Source organism: Blastomyces dermatitidis (assembly GCF_000003525.1).
Source record: "Blastomyces dermatitidis ER-3 genomic scaffold supercont1.6, whole genome shotgun sequence".
In the NCBI taxonomy this organism is placed as follows: domain Eukaryota; kingdom Fungi; phylum Ascomycota; class Eurotiomycetes; order Onygenales; family Ajellomycetaceae; genus Blastomyces; species Blastomyces dermatitidis.
This window is the reverse complement of record NW_025544779.1, coordinates 4,125,266-4,146,491: the sequence shown is the minus strand read 5'-3', so window position 1 is coordinate 4,146,491 and position 21,226 is coordinate 4,125,266. Positions and strand designations below refer to the sequence as shown.

The window sequence follows — 21,226 nt, the reverse complement described above, 5'->3', positions numbered from 1 at the left end:
ACTCACTTTAGTCCTTTCCCTCTAGGAATGGCCATTCTCTTTGGCGCTATCTTCAAGGGCGTTGAATACCTTGTGGACTATGGAGTCCTTCAGGGGGTCATCGATGTCAACCCAAGCCTCCGCAAGGTTCTGGTGACTATCTTTATTGGCCATCTGACAGAGCGTGGGATTGTCGGCGTTCTTGTTCGGCTAGATGTAGATCTTGATATGATTGCCGACTTGGACGCCTCTGTCAACGCGGGCACCAACCTTGGTGTCATGGTTGGAAGGGGGCATGATTCAGTGTCCAGCGGATGAGTTATCTCCCACGGAAGGACGAAGTATTTTCAGTCTTGAGAAGGATAATTTCAGAGCTCTCTGGCGAAGGGCGCCCAGAGCATCAAGAACAGCGCCCATGTCTTCACCAAAGTTAGCTGTTTTCAGTACAACAGGGCACTGATGAGCACTCACTGGATGCACAATGGATAAAAAATGAATACAATTGATCGGGTTGTAAATGAGTGGGTTTTGTCCTTCCCAAGTCAAGCAAGAGCGGGAGGCACAATTTATAGAAGCATCGCAAGAACACAAAGAACGGGAATGGAGGGATGGCTTTCCAAAGTGATTCATGCAGCTCTGCGACATTCGCTCCCCTGAGCCTTGCCATCTGCCTGGAAGAGCACACCAGTAAGGACCGTCAAGGGCACTAGACTGTCAATTAGTCTTGAATGAGGACATTGAAGCGCTGCCCAGACATCCTATCATTTAAACCCGATGGCTATAAATAAATACACCATGAGGCACAAAAATGCGGGGTCCATGGCGCCAAGAAACTGACAACAAAACAGGGCATGCAGGGACAGGCGGAGAGAAAATAAAAAAGGCTAGAGTGAAGTGCATGTGCGCACGGAGTGATGTTGGTCATTGGAGTGTCAGCTTTCAGAAAATCATTCATACTTGAACTTCACGTGACAACCACACTGAAAGTGACGCATACCGAGAAACAAATCTCATGCTGTCAAGAAGCAGTGTCACCATGAGAATGCTTCACAGCATATTTGCATCTTTCAAAGAGCCTGTCCGTATGCACAAAGGCAAAAGCGCAGTCTTGAACATCTGTGGAAGCTCTCACAGCCAAGCTAGCCTTAACAGAGCTATCCATGAGCCCTTGTTCCGCTACACATCTGGCCGCTGGCTATATGATGAGGATCTCCAGCTCAAACATCGATATGTCAAGTTCAATGTCGACAGCCTTCTGGAGTGTGCTAGCCAAGTAGTTGGTGCTCGATGCTGTCAGTTAACCAAGTTGCCTGAAGAACTCTACAACAAGGTCTTCTCCTTGGAAACTGAGGACGGCAAGGAGATTCTTGCTAGAATCCCAAATCCCAATGCAGGCTCTTCCTGTTACATTGTTGCTAGCGAAGTTGCTACTCTTGACTTTGTGCATTGTACATTTCTTTTTCTTTGTCTTTTTGCCCTTTGCTTTGTCTTTCTATCTGCTAATATGCTCTTATTAACAATATGCAGCTCTGTAATGTTCTTGACATTTCAGTACCTGAAGTTGTTGATTGGAGCTCAAGCTCATCTCTGTCGCATCCCAACCCTGTGGGTGCCGAGTATATCTTAATGAAGAGAATAAAAGGCCTTCAGCTCAGTGAGGTTTGGCCCACCATGTCTGAAGCTCAACGCTTCAGGCTGGTGAAGAATGTGGTGGCAATTGAGGCTAAACTGGCCGGCATTGATCTTCTAAGCTATGGTAGTCTCTACTATAGAGATATATACCCTGATGGCTTGCCCATTGCAGAAATCACATCTTCCTCACATGAACTCACAGTATATATTATTGAAAAGTTTGTTTTCAGCCCGTCGACGGACAGGATGTTCTGGGTAGATGAAAAGAGAGAACTAGAGCTGGATCAGGGTCCATGTATGTCTATCTGCACTTATGACCTTGCTTCTGCTTGGCGGATAAACTAACCTATACTGTGAATTCTAGGGTTGACAGCAACAGAGTACATTTCTGCCATAGCGAAGTGTGAGATTATTTGTATTCAAAATCTCAACCCAGATGAATCTGGATTTAACCCTCTGAACCCTGGAAGGGCCCTGGTGTGTGAAAGCCATATTGAACTTCTTGAACAATTTCTCACAGTTCTTCCCCACATTCTGCTGCGCATGGAGATTTGCTGTCCTGTCTTGTTGCACCATGATCTTCATACAGATAATATTTTTGTTGATGACGCTGATCCGACCAAAATATCAGGGATAATTGACTGGCAGGGGGTCACTGCTGGCCCACTCTTCATGCAGGCCAGATTTCCATCTGTATTTGACTGTGAGGACTCATATCCATGGGGTGCAGTTCAACCTGAGCTTCACAACAATTTTGATTCTTTGTCTGAACAAGAAAAGGCACAGATCATGGAACAACATGATAGGGTCAGACTAAAGAAATTTTATGAGCTGGCGTCGCGCAAGTTCAACCCGGATATCACCAAGGCCATGGATGCGATGAGGAATGATGATGATCCGACCTCCTTTGTCTTTTTTCTTCTGGGGCAGACCTCTGTGGATGGACCAATACCTCTTCGAGAATTGCTTATCCAGATATATGAGAAGTGGGACTGGATTTCTGTGAAACGGGGTCTGACAATGTCCTGCCTGATCAACTTTACCGAAGAAGAAATATCAACACATTGGAAAGCATCTCAAGAATGGGCAGAGGTGTTTAATGAATTTAATTGCCTTTTGATGGAGATGGGAGGGAAGGATGGACCGGTATCACACGATGAGTTTGAAGAAGCCACACACAGGTTTAATGAGCACAAGGAAGTCCTAGAGGGACTTCAGAAGCACCTTAGCGAAATCATATAGTGTGTTTAACAGGAAAGATGGAGGCATCCTGTATACATGAATACCACACTCTTTCTAACTTCATCTTACTCCATGTAGCCAACCAGATCACATGTAGTATGCAAGGGGATGCTGATCCAACTTGCAGCATTTTGTGGTTTTGTTGGGGGAAGTATCATTCAACAACAAGCTCGAAATAAGCGCCCTGGGGCTTACTCTCTCCCAGTATGAGGTTCACAAAATGTACCCTAGCTTCATCTCGATTACTGTCTCCATAGCTGCGTAAGGCGGCTGGGCCGGACGTTAAATCGAGTACCATTACTATTACCTCTTTTGTCTCAGCACCATTTTTGTCCCAGGACCTCTTTTGTCAATCTGTCTAAGCTGTCTACAAAGGGAAATCCTGGAAGTTCCAATAACAGAAGATACACTGAGTCATTAATCAGCACAGTATATTCCTAGGACCACAATCTTGCATATTCCCATAGAAGGAGCGCCAGGGTAAATGAAGCAACCAAGCAACCACTGATCTGTATCGTCGGCCCTTACGGTACCGTCAACTACGCCCAGGATGTCTTGGTGCCCGAACTGCTGGTGATGCTAGTCCAGGATGACATGGGAGTTGACGCCAAAGAGGCCCGCCGGATCCTGAAGGAGAGCAATGAGATCAGGGATTTGATTAATTGCGGGTAACATTAACCCTAGTCATAGTTAGTAACGTTATTATTTGAAATATTAGGAGCTTTAGCCTAGGCTCAACCACACTCTGGACCTCCGCCTTCGATGTATCGGCAAAGGAACCAACTATAGCTCCAAGTGCTCTAATAGCCTCCTTGATTTTGGTGAGTTCATTTGTACTCTTTGCTCGGTCCGCACTGCGAACTCCATGATTTCAAAACTTAGAGAATTCATCAATGCTCTTGGATTCTCAGACCGGTGCTCAGGGCATGAATTTCGGTAGGAACTGATGTTGGGGGATCAGACGGAGATAGAAACCTAGTGGTATTAAAAGTGGGCTGAATTGTGTTCAGTTGTAGGCTACTGGGGCAAAGGAGCTCAGTCACCACCAGTGCACTGCTGGTAGAAGGGCCGATCAACCCGGGACCCCCAACATTTCAGGAAGCAGAAAACTTGACCTCGCTAAGTGCGCCACCTGACCTCGTTATGTAAGCTGACCTCGCAAATGTGGCCCGTGCCACTGCCTGACCTCGCTCAATACATCTTTTCTTGTAATTTGAAACCACTTAATTATTTATGATCAATTCTATAATCAATTCAAAATCAATTTAAAATCAATTTAATACTGAAATTATTTTTGAATTTAATAATAAAGTAAGTATTTATATAATTTATACTGAATTGATTATCAACTGATTTTTAATCAATTATTAATTACTTAAATATATAGATTGAATCTATTTTTATTATTATAATTAATTAACAATTAATTCAGAATCAATTCAAAATTAATTCAAAATCAATTTAATACTGAAATTATTCTTGAATTTAATAATAAAGTAGGTATTTATATAATTTACACTGAATTAATTATTAACTGATTTTTAATTAATAATCAATTATTAAATATTTTTATCTTAATATATTTTAAAATTCTGTAAAACATCTTTTTATATTCTATATAAATTTATCTATTTATTTAATTAATTATAAATCAGCTATATATAGACTGATTATATAACTGTGTCTGAGATCAGAATCAGATTTTTTAATAATCTTATTATTAATTTAACTGATCTCATTACACAGTTTTAATATTAAATAGTAGTTTTATACTGTTTCAGTGAGACTTACTATCTACTTTTATCACATTTTTTAAATAAGATTATAATTTTCACTTCTTAATTTAAATTATTTTTATTGCTTTAAATGACTTTAAATCTTATTTAAGTGTTATCAAAAGTGTTACTTTTTAAAAAATTAAAAATAGTCTAAAAAAAACCTTAAAATGTCTAAAAATAGTAACTTTATGTCAATAATAAGACTAAATGAAATTAAATGAAATCACTTTCTTATTTTTTTCAAGTTATGATTTCATTTTAAGATCTGATATATAGTTACTTTGCATGTTTTTTTAATAACTAGTCTTAGCAGAATTCATGTTAATAAATGTATAAGATCAGATTAAATAAGATTAAATATAAAATTCATAGTTCTGACAGTCAGTCTAACTATACATACTTTAATTAATTAATAAACTAAGTGAATAAGAATGAGTGAATTGAAAGATTAAGTGAATTAAAAGATTGAAAGTTAATTATTAACTGACTATTACTGTATTATATATTGAAGATTCTTTACTAGCTCTCACTTATATAACTTATATATATATTAGTTACTATTAATACTAGAATAATTAATTAAGTTCAATCTCTTCTACAGATTATAAAGCTCTTATACTTTTATAAAGTGTTATAATTATGTAATAATTATATAATAAGCTTTTCAAATAGCTGCTTCTTTTATTTAAATATCTCATATTAAATATCTATCAATACAAGATCAATTAATTATGAAGAAACTTCAGAGAATTAAACTACTATATTTAAATTCTTTTCAATCTTAATAACTGTGAAAAAATCATTACATAATAATAATAATTAAGATAATAATAATATAGCTGATGAAGCTGCTGTCTTAAAATAATGTATTACTCAGATAAATAAAGAATTATATTAAATAAGAGGTTCTAGTAATTCTACTATTATAGCTACTATTAAACTGACTGTATAACTGTATCTGAGATCAGAATCAGATTTTTTAATAGTCTTATTATCAATTTAACTGATCTCATTACACAGTTTTAACATTAAATAGTAGTCTTATATAATTTCAGTGATGTGGTTCGGAAGAATGTATGACTGTCGGATAATACCGCGGCCGCTTCCGAACTACTAGCGTACGCGTATGAGTGTAAAGAGGCCATAGCATACACTAATTAATTTAGTGTACAAGATTACAATATAAGAAGTCAGTGTATGCCTGTAATTGTATGCTGGGTTAAGCAACCTTTGAATCATATCTGATAGCATGTCTAAAAACCAGTGAGAAGCACAGGCTTCTTCAGGGTGTGATAATTTCATCTACAAAGCAATTTGTAGTTATCATGTCAGAGTGATTCTAGAAATGCCTCAAAAGATAGTGTACAAAGAGCAGTGAGTGAAAGAACATTCAATTGATGCTGCTTCACTTGTTGAGAGAAAACTTCACACTCAGGTGAATACCATGTATGTGAACAAATGAGATGTGAGAAAGAGGATAAGAGTGATGAACCAGATTCAAAGAAGTTCACTCCCTACTCAAATGAAGAATAAAAAGAGAGAGGTGGCCATCACTGAAGTCATACAATGATAACAGAAATCATATAATAATACAGTGATATAATAATAGACATCATACAATCAATGAGAAATCACTGAAATGAATATCTTCTCTAGTCAATATAAACAACACTCTTCTCTGCTATCTGAATCAGAAGATATGCAGAACCTTTCAGAGAAATTACTTAAAGCAGTAAGAAAAGCAGCTGAGATCACTGAACTGAAATCAAAGCTCTGTACATGTATGAGAATTCTAAACAAGATCAAGGTCTTGCATACACAGTGGCAGACTGAGGCAAAAGTCAAACAATAATTGGCATTCACTGCAGATTAAGCATTCACTATGAAGAGCTTCATTAATGCAATCATCATCATCAATAAGAATAGAGAAAACCAGATCTTAGGCCTGCAGCAGAAGATTGAATGTTTACACAGATAGATGACTATACTGAACCTGAAGATCTCATTATGATTGTTCATGACCTCTTCAGAAGTATATACATTATCAGAGACTGCTGTGCAAAATGAGAATCTGAGCATGAGATACATCAAGTCAGAAGATCTGCTGAAGTTATTAAGCTTTAATAATGACTGAAAAAATGATGCTGCAATCAGCTGGCTAAGTCAGATGCAATTATATTATCAGATTAAATATGAACTCACAGACAGACAGTCAATGAAATTTTAACAAGTCTTAAAATCTGTCACATTTCTACATGAAAAAGTGAAGTTATTATGAATGACTGATAAAAAGATGAATCTCACAGACTCAGAGTGATATTCATTCTCATGAATATGAAATGAGTTTTTCAAATGAATCTTACACAACTTTGAGAAAGTGAATGTATGAGATAAGTGTTATAAATACTTCACTGAGTGTAGATAAGTGAGTGATCTTACATTGTACTTCACACACTTCAGCTTACACTATCTTACATTGAATGAAGAGCTTTCAACATCTTTCTATTTACAGATCTTCATTCATAGTCTTACATCTGAGTTGAGAGTGAAATGAAAATGCTTAATCTCACAGTCAGACACAGTGAAGAAAGCATACAATATTCTTATTATACAGAAATAAGTGAGTTAATTATAACAGAAAATACTGCAATTGAGTATGTCTCAGTGAAGAATGAGTAATCAGACTTCTATGATACAAGTCACACACTTAGATGCAATGAATCTAGATCTGAATACTATCACTAAAGTACTGAATTCTCTGAAAAAGGAATTCTCTGAGTGAAAATCTTGATATTATAAGCATTAAGCTTGCTTCAACTGCAGATACTAAAATTATGATGCAAAAGATTGCACTCAGTGTGCACAGTTAAGAGAAGCAAGAAAGTCAAAAAACTAGCAGAATCAGTAAGCTCAGAGACACTTGCTGATATTCTATGAAAAGTCTTTAAAGTGAAAGAGATGCTCATGTTAGATGACTCTCTGAATTCTGTGAATGCAAAGAAGAAGCAGGCTTCTGAATAAGATACAGATGAGAATGATGAAGTGAACACTCATCTCAATGTCTTGAGACCTGAAATGTTAATGTATAAGAAGTACTTGAATAAGAATTGAGAGATGACTGCAAAAGTGTTAGTGAATATAGAAGCTTCAATACAATATATTAATAATCATATAATCTGAAGATTGAAAGAGATCTGCTGAGTGAAGAATCTCTGATGTATAAGATTATCTGATAACTGATATTTGATATCACCTGCAAAAGTAAGAGTTCTCTTGCACTTCAGAGAATGATCTTGCTATATTTGAGTGTGAGAGCTGCAGAATATGAAATATAATCTTATTCTCAGACTTGATTGATTTCAAAGATTCAATCTGTAGATTCAATGATGTACATATCATATGCAGTTAACTGATAGAAAGAAAATGATTCATATGATTCTATCAACTGATATAAGAAGAACATTTCACACCTCTGATATAGAAGAGTTAAATCTGCTTACACATTAACAAGCAAAGAGAACAATTCACAAGACCTCATCTGAAAGCATTCTGTATGTCATACAGAACCTGGAAGTGAAGGAAATCAAGATAAAGAATATGCAGAAAAACAAGTGTATGAAGAAGCTTCTGAAGAAGCATGGAAAGATCTTCTGAACAAATCTTTCATCAGAATTGTCACTGAAACAAGGATTCATACATGAGATTGACACAGAGAATGCAAAACCAGTCAATCAGAATGTGTACCCTCTGTCACAAACACATCTTGAAGAACAGAAATGTCAGATTACAGACCTTCTAGAATGTGATCTCATATAACTCTCATCAAGTGTGTGAGGCTTTTCAGTTCTATTTGTGAAAAAGACAGATGAAGAGTGATGAATGTGTATTGATTATTAAGCACTTAATAAGCTTATGATTAAAAATGAATATTCACTGTCATGAATTCAACAACAGTTGAATATAGTCAGAAATACCTGATATCTATCAAAGATTGATCTTCTCTCAGAGTACTGGCAGATCTGTGTAGATGAACTATCAGTCTCATGAACTGCATTTAATATACAATGAAGAAAGTTTGAATTCCTAGCAATGTCATTCAGTCTGACAAATACATCTGTCATCTTTTAAATAATGATGAATACAATTCTTCATAAACAGAATGAAATCTCATGTCTTGTATATCTCAATAATATTCTAGTCTTTTCAAACTCATACAATGAACATCTGAAGCATCTTGATGAAGTGCTTATAACTCTGACAGAGTATAAGCTCTACATCAAATCAATCAAGTGTGTGTTTGAAATGAAAGAGTTGAAGTTTGTAGAATATGTAGTAAGTGATGACTGTATACACTTCATTCTGAAGAAATTGAATGTTATAGTAAATTAATCACAGCTGAGAAATGTACATCATGTACAACAGTTTCTTGAATTGATCTCATACTACTGCAGGTTTATCAAGGATTTTGCATGAATATCTGCATCACTCTCAGATCTCTTAAGAGAAATGAATGTGAATCTGTGAAAGAAGAAGTTTTGTTCAATCATCTGAAATACTGCATGTGAAGAGGCTTTTCTCACACTGAGAAAACATGTAATAACATCTTCAGTGCTTATTCAATCAGATCATGATAAACCTTTCTACATTGAGACAGATGTATCTGAATGAGCTATCAGAGATACTCTTCTACAGATGAGTAAGAATGACAAGCTGCACTCAGTGACATATGATGATAGAAAACTATCAGATGTTGAGCTCAATTACTCAGTGTATGAAAAGAAATTGCTAGCAATCAAGCATATACTGATGTTGTGAAATAGATATATCAACAACAGGTATACAACAATGATGATCACAGATCATAAAAGCCTCATCTATCTACAATCAATGATAAAACCTTTCAAACACTTAGCACATTGAATCTTGGAGTTTCAAGTGTATAATCTTCATATCAAATACTGAATGAAATTGAACACTGTGACATCTGATACAATCAGTTGCAGACTCAATTTCATGAATAAGAGTTCTGCAAACCAGGCACAAGAGATATTCATGTTAAATGTGCTGAGAGAATGTAAGAAATCAGAATGAGTGAACACTATAATCTCTCACTTGAAGAATGACAAGATGTTGAATGATAAGTATCTCATGAAAGTAGTAGAAGAGATGCTTTCAAACTTCAAGCTGAGAAAATTGAGAAATGAAAATGATATTGTGCTTTACTGTAATCTAGAATACACAGAAGCTCTCTATCTAGAATCTTCATTTAGACACAACTTGATGACTCACATGCACAAGGAATTCAGTCACTTAGAAAGCTCTGAACTCATGAGTGTACTCAAATCAAGAGTATACTGATCAAGCATGGTTGAGAATATTCAGACATACACTCATGAGTGCCTGAATTGTCAGGTTGTGAAAGAATCTAAGAAAGAGTTAGAATGTGAAGAAGTATAATATCAGATGAAGTGTATAATACAACTGTTTAAACAATGAGAAGTAGATCTTATAGACATATTGCTGTGAACATCAAATGAGAATTGATGAATAATCACTGCTATTGATTACACTACTGACTGGCCAGTTATGAAAGCAGTTTCAGAGATGACAGAGAAGCTGGTGATGAAGTTTCTACATAATGAGATCTATGTCAACTATGAAATGCTGTGTGAGATTCTAACTGATAACAGTGTGAATCTTGTAGAAGAAGCAGTGAGACATTTTATGAGCCAGTTACAGACAAGATATCATAGAACAATGTCATATCATCTGCGGATGAACAGGAAGATGAAACACTTGAATGAAATCTTGAGCAACATGCTGATGAAATATCTAGTGAGCAAGTCTATGAGACTATGAAATGAATACCTCAGGCAGATGCTATTGATCACATGAATTCAACAGCATGCAGTCTTCAAGCATTCATCATTCTACCTGTTGTATGGATTGCATCCGCGCATCTCAGAGAATGCTTCAGAAAAGATGAGGAAGGAAACAGCAGTTGTGAACACAACAGTCACAGACACAGAACTAAGATTGAAAGAGATCAGTCACACACATGCAAAAGCTAATGAGTTACTTCTGAACTGAGCAATTCAATTGAAAAGAATACAAGACTCACTTTTTAAGAAATCAAGTCTCAAGATAAGAATGTAAGTTCTTATACATAATAAGAGTTCTGAGAAGTTTCAATCTAGATGATTTGAGTTATATAAAATACTCAAATTACATTCTCTGAGAATGTACACATTAAAAGTATCAGAGAGACAGATCTTACACAACTTAATCAATGATTCATAACTTATGAAAGCAAAGATGCAAGACCTGAGTGAATTATGATTATTCACAGCATTATTATCAGTGTTGAAAAAGAAGAGACTTACAATTAAAAAGTCTTATGAAGTAAGAGAAATCATAGACACTTATAAATTAGATAATCTCACTTATTCTGATCTTTTCACAATTATAAGAAAAGAATGAAAAGAAATGAAGAAATCAGACAAACATCACACTTCAATAAGTGATAAGACTGTAGTCAGTTATACAATAATACACTGCAGACAGCAGATACAACACAGTAAAGAGCAGTCTCAGAGCAGCAGACTTGCATATAAGTCAGATTACAGAAGAAAAAGAAATTCAGAGTTGAATTCAACTGTTTACATCAGTTCAATTACAGAGATCACAGAGGATGAACTATCTGAAATATTCACAGATGTGTGAGCTCAAGCCATCTTGATCTCTGAGAATGCTCAGAGGTCAGATGAGGTTAGTTTTGATGAATCATTTGCTGTAGTGATCTGAGTGAGTGAAGAGAGACAGTATAATGCATGAGACAGAATCACAAAAGATAGAAGCTGCTGAACCTAGTTACTGAACACTGTATCATATAGAGATTGTGTAAGAGTAGTGACTAGCAGATAAAGGAAAAGTATAAGAAAAAGAAAAGAGATAATGAATTGATCATCAATTATAAGAGTCAGCTGCAAAAAAGACAAATGTTATCATACATATCTCATTCATTTTCATATGTCACATGTTTAATCTATTTTCAACACCACATCACCTGAAAAATGCTAAAAACAAAGAAAATCTCAAAACTTGAGATCTGTGAGAGATTTAAGGGCTGCAAGCTGCTCTCACAACAATGCTGTGCACATCTCTGATTTCTCTATCACTCTGTGTACAACATTAATGTCATTTATCACAAGATTGACTGGAATGTCAATATAGAAATGCACATGCGTACATGTAGAGAAATTGAAGGAGAGCACAGAACCTGCAGAATCAGAAGTCAGAGCAGAGAGAATAGAGGTGAAAGAAATAGAAGAAGAAGAAGACACAGAATCAGACAAACAACAGTGAGAGCCACTCAGAGCTGAATGCTTATGACTCAGAGTGCACACAACCTTCCTCACAGAGGAGAGAGAGAAAGAGAAAGTGATGAGAGAAGCTTGAGAGTGAGAAAAGGTAGTCTTAGCAGTGTTATCATCTTTAATTAAAATGGCCTCTGGCGCTGGAGTAACTAAGAACTATTGTTAGTGTATGAAACTGCAAAAACAGGGGTAACAATTACTGAATGAATACTCACTGATCTTAGAATTGTACATATAATTACAACACACACAAGGCTTCTCAGAAAGAGAGAGAGGGACACAGAGAAATGCAGAAAGCAGAACACAGTGTGTGAACAGCTCATTCTCATGACAACACCTCAGACAAGGTGTACAAGTCTTATACTCATGAGTGTAAAAGAGTACAATATTCATGTTTCTGTTTCTGAAAATACAGATATCTTTTGTCTGCATCATGAAGTTGAATGACAGATGTCAGAGAATAGACTGATACAGATCTATCATTCTGAAGAAATTTATCAGAGTGAATGTCTCTGTGATGTTGAACTTTACAGTTGTAAAAAGTTTCTTGATATCTGTGAACATCACAACTTCATACATAGTAAAACTCATAACAATTTTCTCTAAGAACAGAAAAATCAGCATCAGAAAGATAAGAATGAAAAAAGAAAAAGACTTATAATCTTAACACTGTTGAGAAGAGAGATGATTCTCTGAAATGAATAAACAATTGTCTTATCATGAATATTTAAAATGAACATAATAATCAGTGTCTGTGATCAAGCTTCAGATAGTTGTATTATACACAGTCTTTATATAATAAATTGTTCTGAGAGTTAGCAAGAAGGGCGGGAGTGTACATACTGAGAGATGTGATTCACTGAGCCTACACAATATCTTCTTGAAATGAGGAGAGCTAGTAATGAAGGCAGAGACAGTAAAACCAGAAGTAGCGGGAGTAGAGGTCACAGGAACAGGAATAGCAGAAGTGGGAGAATCAGACACAGAGGCAAGTGTAGAAGATTGAGAAGCAGCAGAGAAAGGAACAGAGAGAGAAGCAGCAGAAGAGACAAGAAGAGATGTAAGAGACTCAGTCACACATGACACAGACAATTCCTTCATTATCACATTCTTCAAGTTCTTGATTAAGGATTTCACATCAGGTTCACTATCATCAGCAGATGCAGATCTGTTAATACATGAAGATTCTATGTGAATAAAAACAAACATATCAGCATCTGTGGCCATGTAAAATCATGCCAGAAAACATGATCAGAAACCTGCTGAGAAGAAGAAACAGTTAAGAGTGTACAAGAAGATGAAGAAGAGATGTCATTATTCATAATAATACATTATTCTGATGATTGTTAGAAGATAAACAAGTTCTGACCATGTTTCATAATGCATTACACTTACTGCTAATGAACTGCCTGGTATGAGCACTATAATAACACTTGTTGTGAGAACAGGAGACCATTGTCAGAAATGTGTACAATGTGATAGATGAATAGATAGAAAGAGTTGAACAGAAGAAGAGATAGAAATCTTGAATAATGATAGCATTTAATGATGATGAAATGAAGAAGATGATTGAAGAATGGAAAAAGTTAGTGAATAAATGATGTAATATAGTGAAAGTTTCTTTATGAGAGTGTACACAGAATGCAAGCTGAATCAGAGATAGATCACATAATTATGAAATGCTAGTGATGAGCTAATCTGCATGAAGCTAGAGTGTACAACATGATCACATGAGTGTGACTGAATCTGATGAGAGAGGATGTGATTCAGAAGAATGTATAACTGTCAGATAATACCGCGGCCGCTTCTGAACTACTAGCATACACATACAAGTGTAAAGGGGCCATAGTGTATGCTAATTAATTTAGTGTATGAGATTACAATATAAGAAGCCGGCGTACGCCTGTAATCGTACGCTGGCTTAAGCAACATTTGAATCACAGTGAGACTTACTATCTACTCTTATCATATTTTTCAAATGAGATCATGATTTTCACTTCTTAATTTAAATTATTTTTATTGCTTCATTTAAGTATTATTAAAAAGTATTACTTTTTAAAAAATTAAAAATAGTCTAAAAAAAACCTTAAAATGTCTAAAATAGTAACTTTATATAAGAATGAGATTAAATAAGATTAAATAAGATCACTTTCTTATTTTTTCAAGTTATGATTCATTTTAAGATCTGATATATAGTCACTTTACATATTTTTTTAATGACTAGTCTCAGTGAAATTCACATCAAGAAATGTATGAGATCAGATTAAATGAGATTAAATGTGAAATTCATAATCTCAGCAGTCAGTCTAGCTACTATTAATAATGATAATAATTTAAGCTCCGATCTTAATACTTATCTTCAGAATTAAGAGAATATCTCTGTACTAAGCAGAGTTCTTCAAGAATTCTGTGAATATATTAAATATCTTTAAAAACCAGGTCTTCTCAAATCAACATCTGATTATCTCATTTGAAAGAAAGAGATTCTGCTTGTTATTAAGCAATCTCACACAGAAGATCTTCTGAATGCAACTACAAAACTCTTAAAGAATGTCTTTAAGAATATGAAATGATTCTGAAAGAAATGCAACTTCTGACTACATAATTTTATATGATCTTGTCACGCCCCCGGCCGCACCAAGGCTAGACTGACCGTGTGACCGTGTCTGAGACTGTAAGAATAAGTGCTCGCAGGTGATTATTCGGGTGTTTGCAGCTTGGTGTGATATGTACTGTTAACTACTAGAAGTATTCACAGTAGAAAGATAAAATGTAGAGATTAAATGTATAATAGTATTCAAGCTGAGTTGTGAATAGTATTCATGAACTTCAGTCTATATAGTTATGTGTAGTCAAGAGCTGCTAGCTCTATTGATTATACAAGAGATAGAACACATCAACCGCTCCACTACAAACTCGCTCGATTTTTCGAATAAGAACCCGCCGATAGATCCATCAAAAAGCCCTCGATCATACAAGCATTCTGACCCCATCGCTGACCACATACCCTGTGTGGTGATGGAGTTATTCAGCCAAACATGAACCAGACGTTGTTCAAAGCTCCTGTGTGGGGTTATCCTCCATTCTCCCCTACCACACCACAACCCCGGGCCAGAGTGCCATACAAATTGTAAGGTGAAGTGACCTAGCCATATACATCAATCTTCTTGATTTTGGAAGATCTCTGATCTGTAGTTGTGAAGATATCTGAGAAGCAATCTTTGCAAAAACCCTGTCCATCTTTGATGTTTCAAAACATCAATGCCAAGTCTCACTCTCATATCACTCTTCTCAATCTGGTCTATTCTCAGCAGAAAAATATAAAAAGATATCTCAGTGATAATATCAAGCATATAATTAACAGACTCTTCTGAAGTGCAATCTTCACAGTTCACTGCTAGTGTATCTAGATCTTAACATCAAGTCTCACCTCTGTACTATCTCTCTCAATCAGGCTCATTTCTAGCAGAATAATACAAAAAGATATCTCAGCAACAGCATTTAATACATAATCAGTGAATAACAAGTTAACAGCATATTAACAACTATAAAATCAGTATATCTTAAGATCTGACTAAGTCTTTGATCTCTGCAGAGTAAGATATATTAAATCTAGTTTTAATATCTCAATATTCAATAGATTCTGTAAGAAATTGAGAACAGCAATACTAGATTTCTATTGAATTTAAGAATTAACTCTATATTAATATAATCTTTGACAAAGTCTTCTATTTTAAGATATAAATACTCAGTTCCTCTACATCTCACTGACAATATTTATATTATTATATAGAAACAGACTTATATTCTCTATAATATTAAGACTCTGAAGAGAAAAAGTCTTGATAGAAGATATACAGTAGTATATATCTTAACAGTTTCTATCTCATTCTTCTGCAGTAGTTAATACAAAAAAAAGATCTTAGAAATAGTTTTTTACTTCTCTTGAAAAAGTAAGATGTTTTTCTCTGAGTTTTATATAATATTCTTACAAAGAATTAAAAACAGAGTTGTTTTCTATCATAATTTCATATTCTTTTAAGTAAGAATTACTTTTTCAGTAACTGAAGAGCTTTCATTAATACTTAATTCTTTTTTACACTCTTTACTAACTGATTTGAGTTGCACACTTATTGTGTGAGAAGAATTGAATGATTTAGAATAAAATTGAATAGTTTTAATCAATTTCTCTACAAAAAATTGATTTATTTTTTGTCAGTTTTTCTCTTAAAAACTGTCATATTATCTGATTTATTATCAATTGATATCATACTTTTTCTCACTGTATTTCAAGAAAGAGATTGTAAAGATTTTATTGATTTATTTTAAAAATTAATTTTAGTTTATTAGATTCTCTTCAAAAATCTAACCTAGTTACTGAACTAGTGTGAAAAAAATCAGATATTTTATATATAAAAGTCTTTTATTCTTCTTTTGAAACAGTCTGATCAACTTTTCAATTGAAAACAGACTTAGAAATATCTCAATTGAAACAGTCTGATCAACTTTTCATTGAGTGAAAACAATGAGTTCAAAAATACACTCAGTTAATATAGAAAAAGATGCTTTCTCAAATACTATTTCTGAGATTGAAATTCTGAAGAGAAGAAAGAAAGAAGAAATAGAGAAATAACAAGTTCTTGAAATACAGAAACTTGAAAAAGCAAGCAAGATTCTTGAAAAGCAGTGTCTGAGTGAGATGAATGAAGAAGTTCTGTTAATTCTTTATACTCAGACTAGACAACTACAGAAGATGATCAAGTTCAAACTTGAAATCTCAAACACAGTTCAAAAAATCTTGAAATTTTCTAGTATAATCACTGACTCTTCATCTTGCTCTTTTTCTTTCTTTCTTTCTACTTCTTCTTCTTCTTTGAATCAGAAGAAAACATATGCTCAAGCAGCTGAATCTGCTGTCTCTAAACCTGCTGTCTCAAAATCTGCTCAAAATTCTGAGAAAACTGAGAAGAATACTGCTCATGTCTCTATTCATAGAAAAGTGAAAAAGAAAATATAAAAAGAGAAAAACTTTCAAATCTTCAGAAATAGAAGACTTATTCTCAAAGTCTCAAATCAGGATATTCTGCAAAGAAACAAGCTAAACTTAAATCTCATTTTCAGAATCAGAAATGAAATTAATCAGCAGTTCTTTTCTCAGTTAATGACTGATATTGAAGTTCAAAAATCAGTTATAGCTTTAATTGAGTCATCATTCTTTGAAAACTTCATCATTCTGACTACAATGTCTGAATTCAGTGCTGAATTCCTTATTCAGAATGAGAATCTCTGAAAGTCAGTAGTAGAATCTTTGCTAAACACAACAATTCTATCTGAAAGAGATGAAAAGTGAGACAAATTCATTCTTTATGATATTTCAGTTAAACTTTTTGACTGTGAAGAAGGAATACTACTTCTCAAAAATGAATTGAAAGAATACAACTTCATTCAACTGAGAAAGAAGCCTGTATAACTAAATTCAATTGAGTTCAGATAAAGTAGAAGAAATGCCTCTGTTCTAGTATATATAAAAACACTTGAACAGTCAAAGATCTCTGAAGTAAGAGTAGCAGATTTGAAAATGAGAGTTCATGAATACAAAGACTCAAGAATGAATCTCAAAGCTCAAACACAGTGTTCAAACTGTCAAAGATATGAATACTTTGTAATCTCATGTTTTAGAGACTCAAAATGTGCATTCTATGCCAGAGATCACAAAACTAGTGAGCATAAATGTAAAACATGCTCAAAAAGAGATGAAATTTGTCAACATACTCTGCTTAAGTACTCTAATTACAAAGAAAAACATACATCTAGCTCAAAAGAATGTATATTTACTTCTAGAACTCAAAAGAACTGAAGAAAAGATGAAGCTCAAAGTCAATCTAGAACTGAAGAGAAGAGTCAAGTTAGTAAACTCACAACTGCAAGCTCTAAAAGAAGAAACTCTCAATTATCTAAGTCTTCAAACTTCAATTCTTCAGTAAAATGTAAACAGAATTTGAATTCTCAAACTTCTGTTAAGATTAGAGAATTGAGAAATGACTCTGATGATAAACTAGATATAATGCAAGCAGTTGAGATTTCTACTTTTCAGAACAGTTATAATCTACTATCTGATGATAGTGATTAGATTCTACTCCACTCTCTTTTAGTATGAATATACAACAAAAACAACAAAAAAAGTTTAAAAACTCTTCAAAAATTACATTTATTCAAAATAATGTGAATAGAAACTCAAATTGTATTTATTCTTGTCTTCAAATTGCATTTGAATAAAAAGTTGATTTTATACTGCTTCAGAAGCCGAATTTTGATGCTGAGCAAAAATATGTCATTTCTCATTCAAGCTACTACTGCTTTTTATCTTAAAAGTCTGAGATAAAGTCAAGAGTAGTGATCTATGAAAGAAAGAGATCAAGATATTAATTTAATCTAAGATTTGATATCTTGTCTGACCCTGATATTCTGATAAGTGATATTATAGATAAAGAAAATGAGTTTGATACTATACAGCTCATAAATATCTATAATGAAAAGTCATTGAAGAAAAATAACAATATCTGAATAATTGATAGAGAATTTCTGAACATAACTTCATCAAGAAACTCTATAATTGCAGGAGATTTCAATGCACATTATCTCTGATGAAATTCAGAATGTAAGAGAGCAGTGAGAGCTGATAATCTGATTGAATGAATCTTTGAGCATTCAATAGATTTGGTTAATAAGTCTGATCAACAAACATTCTTTAGAAAAGACATGAAACAGAAGTCTATTATAGATCTAACATTCATGTCACAAAATCTAATGAAAAGAAGACTTGTAAACTGGTTTATTAATTCAAATAAGACATCAGAATCAGATCATGAGATTATTCAATTTAATATTGAACTGAGTGAAAAATAAATAAGTGAAAATTCTCTTCTCTCTAATCAGTATAACTTTGAAAAAGCTGATTGAAAAGCAGTTGAAGAAAGTATAAAACTGTTAAAATCTGAAAGATAGAATGAGCTATATTGAAATTCTGATCAAGATATCTCAAATGAAATGCTTGAGAATAGAGTGAAGCTTATTACATCTATTATTCTAACAAGTGTTAGAGATAATATTTCAAAAAGAAAATCTTCTGAGTATTCAAAATCTTGATGAAATGAGAATATCTCATCTAAAAGAAAAGAATTAACTACTGCTAGAAGAGATTGAAAGAATGATGTAATATCTGATAAAGAGTTCAAAGTTGTCAGAAATGAATATTTTTCAGATATTAAAAGAGCTAAAACAGACTGCTGGAATAAATTTCTTAAAGAAGTATAAGAGAAGAAAGTTTTTAAAGCTTTTAACTATACTAAAACAAGAAGTGTAGCAAAACTTTCAGCTCTAGAATATGAGTTTCAGAATGAATCATATACAGCAAACTCTTTTGAGAAAAAATGTCAAGCTTTCATGAGAATTCTCTTTCAGAACTCACCAGATTCAGATTCAGATTCAGAGAAAGAGAATATATCACTTCTCAATTATATTGATGAAAATGACTGAGAATGGCCTGATCTTACACAAGATGAATTAGAGTCAGTTATCTTCTCAAGTTCTGTTAAAACTGCTGCAGGTCCTGATTCAATTAATCACTTGATTATTCAAAATACATATTTCTACTTAAAGAATGAATATTTTGAGCTCTTTTTCAATCTCTTGAAAAATGAATATCATTCTGAATACTGGAGAGAAGCCACTGAAGTGATTCTTGCAAAACCTAATAGAAAAACTTCAATTCCTAAGTCATATAAAGTAATATCTCTATTGAACTGTCTAGAAAAGGTTTTAGAAAAGATAATAGCTACTTGACTATCTTTTATAAGCTCTATAGATGATTCTCTTTTATTCAGTGAATAAATGAGAGATAGAAAACAGTGTTCTGCAATTGACACTGTTCTCTCAGTTGTTCATGATATTCAAATAGCAAAGCATGAGAATCTGGTCTCAACTGCAGTTTTTATTGATATAACAGAAGCATTTGATCATGTTTCAAAGTCAAAGTTAATTCAGATATTGAAGATATTAAAACTGTCAGTTAAGCTAATAAAATGAGTTAACTGTTTTATATCTAAAAGAATTATACAACTCTTCTTTGATGAAATGAAACAAGACAAGACTGAGATAAAAATAGGAGTATTACAGAGATCTTCAATCTCACTCATTTTATTTGCAATACACACTGCATATCTATTCAAAAATAGAAATATGAGAATAGTGTGATCTCTGAGTTATATGAATGATATTAGTCTAGTCTACAGCTCAAAAACTATCAAAGAGAATTTGAAAGTAATTGAAGAAGCTGCAAAGAAAATCTTTGTTAGAGCAGATATCAATCAAATTCAATTTGATATGAATAAAACTGAGTTAATTCATTTCTTTCCTAGATTCAATGAGAAAGAACTATCTCTAACTCTTTTAAATAGAGAGATTAAACCCAGTGTAAATGTCAAATGATTAGAAGTATGATTAAACTCCAAGTTGAATTTTAAATATCACATTCAACAAAGAACTGTCAAGGCAGAAAGACTATTGAACAACATAATCAGACTATCAAATACAGAGAGAGGTCTATTCTTCCAGGCTATGAGACAGTTATATATAGCTAGACTGACCGTGTGACCGTGTCTGGGACCAGGACCAGATTTTTTGATAGTCCCATTACCAATTCGACTGATCCCATTACACGGTTTTAACATTAGATAGTAGTCCCATACTGTCCCAGTGGGACTTACTGTCTACTCTTGTCACATTTTCCAAATGGGACCATGATTTCCACTTCTCAATTTAAATTATTTTTATTGCTTTAAATGACTTTAAATCTCATTTGAGCTTTACCAAAAAGCGTTACTTTTTAAAAAATTAAAAATAGTCTAAAAAAAACCTTAAAATGTCTAAAAATAGTAACTTTATGCCAAGAATGGGACTAAATGGGACCAAATGAGACCACTTTCTCATTTTTTTCAAGTCATGGTTTCATTTTAAGATCTGATATATAGTCACTTTACCTGTTTTTTTGATAGCCAGTCCCAGCGGGATTCACGCCAAGAAATGTATGGGACCAGACCAAATGGGACCAAACGTGAAATTCATGGTCCCGGCGGCCAGTCTATATATAGCCTGTATTACATCAGTAGCTGATTATGGAGTTCAAGTTTGATGAAATAATCAAGAGAATTTCACTGAACT

The 21,226-nt window shown here is 33.8% G+C and overlaps 2 protein-coding genes across 3 annotated transcripts; both read left to right on the top strand.

Annotated features, from left to right (window-relative positions):
- Positions 1-27: 27 nt before the first annotated feature.
- BDCG_17294 (uncharacterized protein) lies at positions 28-484 on the top strand (the record flags this gene model as incomplete). Its single annotated transcript, XM_045426436.1, has 1 exon — positions 28-484. One exon carries the CDS (start codon positions 28-30, stop codon positions 295-297), a length of 270 nt encoding a protein of 89 aa, XP_045281654.1. The 3' UTR covers positions 298-484.
- Positions 485-890: 406 nt separating this feature from the next.
- On the top strand, positions 891-3,509 carry BDCG_06365 (the record flags this gene model as incomplete). 2 transcript variants are annotated; one of them, XM_045422097.1, is made up of 3 exons in its annotated part: positions 1,016-1,420; positions 1,507-1,906; positions 1,976-2,853. In XM_045422097.1, 3 exons carry the CDS (start codon positions 1,016-1,018, stop codon positions 2,851-2,853), a joined length of 1,683 nt encoding a protein of 560 aa, XP_045281652.1. The 2 variants fall into 2 exon arrangements, with proteins under 2 accessions (XP_045281653.1, XP_045281652.1); XM_045422098.1 differs by having other exon boundaries at positions 891-1,906; positions 1,976-3,509.
- Positions 3,510-21,226: the final 17,717 nt, after the last annotated feature.